This window comes from Branchiostoma floridae, chromosome 10 (genome assembly GCF_000003815.2).
Source record: "Branchiostoma floridae strain S238N-H82 chromosome 10, Bfl_VNyyK, whole genome shotgun sequence".
NCBI classification, from domain to species: Eukaryota; Metazoa; Chordata; class Leptocardii; order Amphioxiformes; family Branchiostomatidae; genus Branchiostoma; species Branchiostoma floridae.
The window spans coordinates 22,940,487-22,947,617 of record NC_049988.1 but is presented as its reverse complement, the minus strand read 5'-3'; the positions used below and the strand labels follow the sequence as shown (position 1 = coordinate 22,947,617).

The 7,131-nt window shown below is 43.4% G+C and overlaps 1 protein-coding gene across 1 annotated transcript; it reads left to right on the top strand.

Moving 5' to 3' along the window:
• Positions 1 to 735: 735 nt before the first annotated feature.
• LOC118425104 (chondroitin sulfate synthase 2-like) lies at positions 736 to 6,605 on the top strand (the record flags this gene model as incomplete). Its single annotated transcript, XM_035833922.1, has 6 exons — positions 736 to 864; positions 1,363 to 1,539; positions 3,087 to 3,217; positions 3,738 to 3,939; positions 4,435 to 4,611; positions 5,083 to 6,605. Coding segments are annotated over 6 exons (1,431 nt in total), but the record flags the coding sequence as incomplete, so codon positions are not given.
• Positions 6,606 to 7,131: the final 526 nt, after the last annotated feature.

Below are 7,131 nucleotides of genomic sequence, written 5' to 3'. Positions count from 1 at the left end.
CAGCGCTGCACGTAACCATTATTTCAAATTTTTGGGACGCACGCGAACATGACCGAAGAGTCCCGATTGCTTCCGGAGATGTCGTCACTTGTTCAAATCAGGTTTCGATTTGCGAACGGGCGAATCAGATTCAATTCGCTCGGTTAACTCACGCATTCGAAACTCTCCAAAAAGTATTGACGGGAAACCGTTAGTGGCTCGATCCTGTGCTGATTGATTACAGGATCTAATAAATCAAATGGGTTCATTTGCGGCATGTTTGTGCGTCCTTTTTAACGCTGAAAGTACGAAGTAATGATACAAATGTGCTAGAATGGTGAAGTACATGTCAATATCGTACCGATTGTCTCATCCAGAGTATGTCTAATTTTAATGCTCTAAAAATTGCTCTGGGTGCCTTTAAAGCCATGTTCTGTTGTGTCCCCCCCCCCCCCCATGCAGACCCTAATGTAAAGCTATGTTTTCATGTATCCCCCCATACAGGCCCACACAGTCCACCCAGTAGTGGAGCCCACAGACTTCTACAGGCTCCACCGCAGGTTTGCACACATAGAACTGGACCTGCTGTATCCCCCCATACAGACCTTTAAAGCTATATTTTCCTGTATCCCCCCATACAGGCCCACACAGTCCACCCAGTAGTGGAGCCCACAGACTTGTACAGGCTCCACCGCAGGTTTGCACACATAGAGCTGGACCTGCTGTATCCCCCCATACAGACCCTAAATCCATGTTTTCCTGTATCCCCCCATACAGGCCCACACAGTGCACCCCGTAGTGGAGCCCACAGACTTCTACAGGCTCCACCGCAGGTTTGCACACATAGAACTGGACCTGGCTTACAGCGAGATAGAAAACATCAAGGTACGAACAAACATGGTTCATGCATCTGTTGTCGAGTTGACTAACTTATTGATTTATTGATGATTAATAGATTGTATTGATTAATTGCTATTGATAAGTACATGTTCAGGCTCTGATTAAAATCACATTGTCACAAGATTCACAAGGAGATAGACCAAGTTATTGAGAAGTTAATTGACTGGTTTGCTCTCCTAGCCTTGATTTTAGAACCTTGTCAAGGGCAGTGCCCGACTGACTATCGGTTAATGTTGATTGATTGATAGATTGAATGTCTGTTGAAACCTTAGAAACCTACTGTAAGGTGCAGGACTATTCATAGAGCTTGAGAAATGAAAGACTATTCAATTGCTTGATTGATCAATGAATTGATTCATTGATCTGTTCCCCAGGCCCAAAATAAGAAGCTGAGTCACAGGACTATTCAAAGAGGTTAATAAATGATAGGTAGATTAAATGATTGATTGAATAATGGCTTGATTGATTGATTGATTTCCCCAGGCCCAGATAAAGAACCTGAGCCACAAGACCCCCGAGGGCGAGGCCGGCCTGACGTGGCCCATCGGCATCAACCCCCCGTTCAAGCCTCAGTCTCGCTTTGATGTGCTGAGCTGGGACTACTTCACAGAGACACACCTGTACACCTGTCCCGATGGAGCACCCAAGTGCGAGCTACAGGTAAGCTATTGTTATTCACCTGTACACCTGTCCGGACGGAGCACCCAAGTGCGAGCTACAGGTAAGCTATTGTTATTCACCTGTACACCTGTCCGGACGGAGCACCCAAGTGCGAGCTACAGGTAAGCTATTGTTATTCACCTGTACACCTGTCCGGACGGAGCACCCAAGTGCGAGCTACAGGTAAGCTATTGTTATTCACCTGTACACCTGTCCGGACGGAGCACCCAAGTGCGAGCTACAGGTAAGCTATTGTTATTCACCTGTACACCTGTCCGGACGGAGCACCCAAGTGCGAGCTACAGGTAAGCTATTGTTATTCACCTGTACACCTGTCCGGACGGAGCACCCAAGTGCGAGCTACAGGTAAGCTATTGTTATTCACCTGTACACCTGTCCGGACGGAGCACCCAAGTGCGAGCTACAGGTAAGCTATTGTTATTCACCTGTACACCTGTCCGGACGGAGCACCCAAGTGCGAGCTACAGGTAAGCTATTGTTATTCACCTGTACACCTGTCCGGACGGAGCACCCAAGTGCGAGCTACAGGTAAGCTATTGTTATTCACCTGTACACCTGTCCGGACGGAGCACCCAAGTGTAAGCTGCAGGTAAACTATTGCGCTAATTTTAAAACCTTATATCCGCACACAAAATAAAGTGCTTACCAAGAAGCTTTCGATCAGTCCTCTGATCATTATCAAGTTGGAATGACCCAAAGCTGGAGCTGCATATTCCCCGTTTAGGAACTTCATTCAAACCGACACACATCAAAAATGTTTCGCCATGATGCTCGAATGAACATAGTACAGCATGTACTTGCTTTTATAGGCCAAGTGCAAGGTGCACTGACCAGGTGCAAGGTGCCCTAGGTGGCTTAACCAATAACAGTTCAGCAAAGTATTGCAGTCTGCTATAGTTCTTTTAATTTTTTTGTTCAATCTTTACATATGACTTACTATCCATACTTTGTAAATTTCAGTTTCATTGATTTTCGTTTTACACATGATTTGATATATGATTTGACCTCTGACCTCCACCCCATCTCTTGACATATTGATTTTGACCTTGGAACGTTTTCGACTTGAGTATGGACACTGATTATTTTTTGACGCACCGGTTTTATGTTTTCTGTACTGTATGTTGTCCATGGGTGTTCAAAGTTTGACTGATTGTTACCACGTTTTGTCCTGTATTTATTATTTACATGTATGTTTGATGGGCCCCCTTGGAAATCAACTATGCACTGTTGTAGGGGCTATCCATTTGTTTCAAGATGAAATAAATGAATAAATAAATATCTAGGAGCATTACATGACCTCATCATCATCATCATCGCAGGCTACTTGCCCGGACCAGGTCCACTCTCTCCTTCCAGACATCCCTGTCCCCCATAGCGCTCTCTAAGTCATCAACCCGCAACCCCACATCACGAGCCAGCTGGTCTATGTATGTTAGTCTAGGTCGCCCAGCATGTGCATACCCGTATGTTGGCTTCCACAGTACGAGTTCACTAGCAAGCTCTTTTTTACATGACCTCACTTGACCTTTAACCCACAGGGGGTTGACAGGCAGGATGTTGATGACATCATCACCACGTCCGTGCAGCGTCTCAACGACAAGTACCAGAAGCAGGGGCTGACCTTCGAGCACGTGCGCCTGCTCAACGGGTATCGCAGGTTTGTATGTGTTTTAACCTCTACTTGTAGTGACTGCTTTGTGTTTGCAGCAGGAATGTCTGTCTGTAAGAGAACTAGAGAAGAGTGGATTGTTCTGATACTTGGTATGTGGGTAGGTCTTGATATGAGCTTGAGATGCTTGGATTATAGGCCTGGTAGCGGTATATATCCATACTGCAACAGAACTTCCAGTTTTGATATCTCGTGTTCTGGACTGACTTGACTGACATGTCATGATTTGAGTGGTACATTGTAGATAGCTCTTGGAAGGGAGAGCAAGGTTTGTAGGTTTTGGCCCCCTAGTACTAGTAATATTGCTTAATGAAATCCCATCGTATGGGCCATACATCAGACTGCTGGTGTCAAATTGCCAAGATTGAGAGGTTATAGGTTTGATTCCTGGCTAGACTTTGGGAAAAGTACTTCTAACAACCTTCCTTCGAGGTACGCAATTTGGTTGACAATGTGTTGAATGACAGTTATAAACTCCAACAACAACTGAGTTTGATTTCCCCCATAGGTTTGACCCAACGCGGGGGATGGAGTACGAACTTGACCTTCTTGTCGGAGAGACCGGACCTGACAACATCCGTGACGTGGTGACGAAACGCGTGAAACTGCTGCGGCCGCTGAGCCAAGTGGAGATTATTCCGATGCCGTACGTCACCGAGACAACGCGGCTATACGTCATCCTACCTGTCACAGTACACGACAGGGAACAGGTACGTGTTTGTTTGTTTGTTTGTTTGTACATCACGGAGACAACACGGCTCTATGTCATACTACCCATCACTGTACATGACAGGGAACAGGTACGTGTTTGTTTGTTTGTTTGTTTTGTGTAACTGGTAAACACATTATGTCATCGAGACAATATGGCTGTACGTCATACTCCCTGTCACCATACACGACAGGGAACAGGTACGTGTTTGTTTGTACGTCATGGAGACCACGTATCCGGCTACCGTAGGATCTCCTTGGAGATTAGTACATTGTAACATCACAATGATGGAACCTGCGAAAAGAACTCTGCAACAGACCTGAGTCAGCCTACAGATGGGCCCTTTGTGACAGAGACTGTCATTTTCGTATAGGACTGTTTATCCACAGCTGATTCTGATATCTATTAGGATTTTACCATGGTCAACATTGACTGAAGGAGGCCATATATGTATGATATATATCTGAAGGGTCTGTTTTATATCCCACAACAACAGGTGGCAAAGTTCCTGGACTCGTACGCTCAGGTCGTTCTGGACATCCACGAAAACTCCGCGCTGACCGTCGTCTTCATCTATGACCCTCTGGATGCTCAGAACATCCAGGAAGAGGATGTGTTTGGGATGCTGAAGTCCATGATCACCTACTATGAGAGGAAGTACCCCAACGCAAAGGTATGTGTAGAGCAGGACTTATCTGGGTAGCAGGACTATCTCTAGGATGCGTCCCGCCATCCCAAAACAGAAATTTGCCCCCTCCATCCCAATAATTTGAACTTTAGGACATAAAACTGTTGAAAATATATTTTCGTAAGCTTGAAATGACAGATTTACAAAAATGTAATAGTATGGAAATCAACAACATGGACACGAAGAATGAGTGGGACAACAATTCTGTACAACTTAACAAATCATACAATTACTCAAGCAACTGGATATGATTTCCTTTCGTCAGCGTCACTCACTCACTCACTGACAGATGTTATCAGAAACGTCTGACCGTTTCCAAAATCATCTGTAGTTGCATTGAGTAATAGATTTTTGCCATATCTTATTACCTGGATGTTTAACTTTTATTGATCTTCATGAATTATACAGTTACAGGGTACATGTACACAAATGTCTTCTGTTATATTTTTGCACCAGATCCCCTGGATCAGCATAAAGACAGACGTGCCGACTCAGCTGAAAATCATGGACATCATCTCCAAGAAGCACCCGGTGGACGCCCTATTCCTATTGGTCACCGTAACGGACGAGCTCACAATCGAGTTCCTGAACCGGTGTCGGATGAACACCATCGCGGGGTGGCAGGCGTTCTTCCCGATCCACTTCGCGCAGTATAGTCCCGAGCTCATATACGACACCAAGCCGTACCCCGCGACCGTGGAATTCGGGAAGGAGTTCGGCCACTTCGACGTCCACGCGTTCGACGAGGCCTGCTTCTACAACTCTGACTACATGAGCACCAGGACGGAACTCCAGAAGCAACGGAAGGAAAACGAAGACGTCTCGGAGACGTATAACCTCTACGAGATGTTCCTTAAACACTCGAATCTCCACGTTTTCCGTGCGGTTGAGCCGGATTTGCGACAGCGGTACATGCCGCGTACGTGTAACCCTCACCTAAGCGAGGACCTCTACCACAGTTGCCTGGTAAGCCAGGCGGAAGGACTCGCGTCGAAGGAACAACTCGCGAAACTCATCTTCGAACACGACAATGAGATAAAGAGTCAAGCAGAAAACGTGGTGAAAAGTTAGGACTTTTTTCCACATAGACTAAGTAGATTTAAGAAAACTTAAACTCTGTTCTATTCCATTCAATCCTATCGAATTCTATTCAACTCACAAATTTCAACATTGAACATGACAATGAGATAAAGAGTCAAGCAGAAAACGTGGCGAAAAGTTAGGACATTTTCCTATATAGTATATTGACAAGTTAAACTCTCTTCTATTCCAATTAAACCCCATCGAATTCTATTCAACTCACAAAATTGCTTCAACTTTGAACTTGACGTTTAGACTCAGTCAGGAAACATGACAAAAAGTTAGGACTTTTTCTTAGTAGTTTGTCAAGTTATAAGCTCTGTTCTATTCCATTCAACCCCATTGAATTTTGTTCACCTCACAAAATTCAACTTTGAACATGACAATAAAAATATCGTTTGGAAACATGGTGAAGAGTTAGGACGATGTTTTAAGATATTTAGGTTGTGAATTGTTTGGGTTATTCCATTTACAAAGTAAGGAAGGGGACTTGCAACATGAATGGTGGCAGAAGTAATTTGTTACTTTAAAATTGATAACTAGAGATAATTTTGAAGGCATATATGAAAAATGTTACAATCATCTGGGGGTGTTTTCCCACTCTATCTCTATGCAAAATGTTTGGTCAAAACAAACAAGTGAAATGGCAGAGTTGTTCATTTAACCAAAAGGCAGAAAAGGAGAATTAGAAGAAACTTTTGGAAAAAAACAATAATAGTATTTCCCTCCCATACCTGCATTATGGGGTGAAATAGGAAAATTTCTTATATGGCGAGGTTTAGAAATCTCTTCTTGATAGTATAAAAATTGGAAAAATATGAAAAAGGCCTGTTCATAAGGCCACACCAATTTAATTTCTTGGTTCACGGATTCGCTCGCTCCTATTTTTTGGAAAAAAATAAATAAAAATAAAAATTACCACTCAGCAAATTTTTACCATTAATGAAACCATTCACCAGCTTTCTGGTGTAGCAAATTGGCCTTTATATTATAAGCTCCTTAAAGTGTGGGTACAGGTGCTGTTACTGTACAATAATAGTGTTTTTGTACTTTTTTCAAGCTGAAAACTTTTTTTCTTGATGTTTTGGATTAGCCGTTACCTTTACCCCAACCATTTTACAATTTTTATTTTTATTTCGCCCTCTCGCTCCAAATTTTTTATGAAAAAATCCGTGAACCAAGAAATTAAATTGGTGTGGCCTAAGAAAGATATGGTGCACGGAGTTTGGTTTGTCATGTTCAACACAACCTAACCAGTTGCAGCCATATGCCTCTAAGGATATGTTTTGCCAAAACAGTGGTCATATTTTGGTAGTGATTCAAATGGCTGCAAAATGAAGACAATAAGGAGGTAAGAAGAGACTCAGTATTCTTGACCACCCCTTGATTTGAATGGAATGTTCCTATGTGAAGTACAATCAGTCA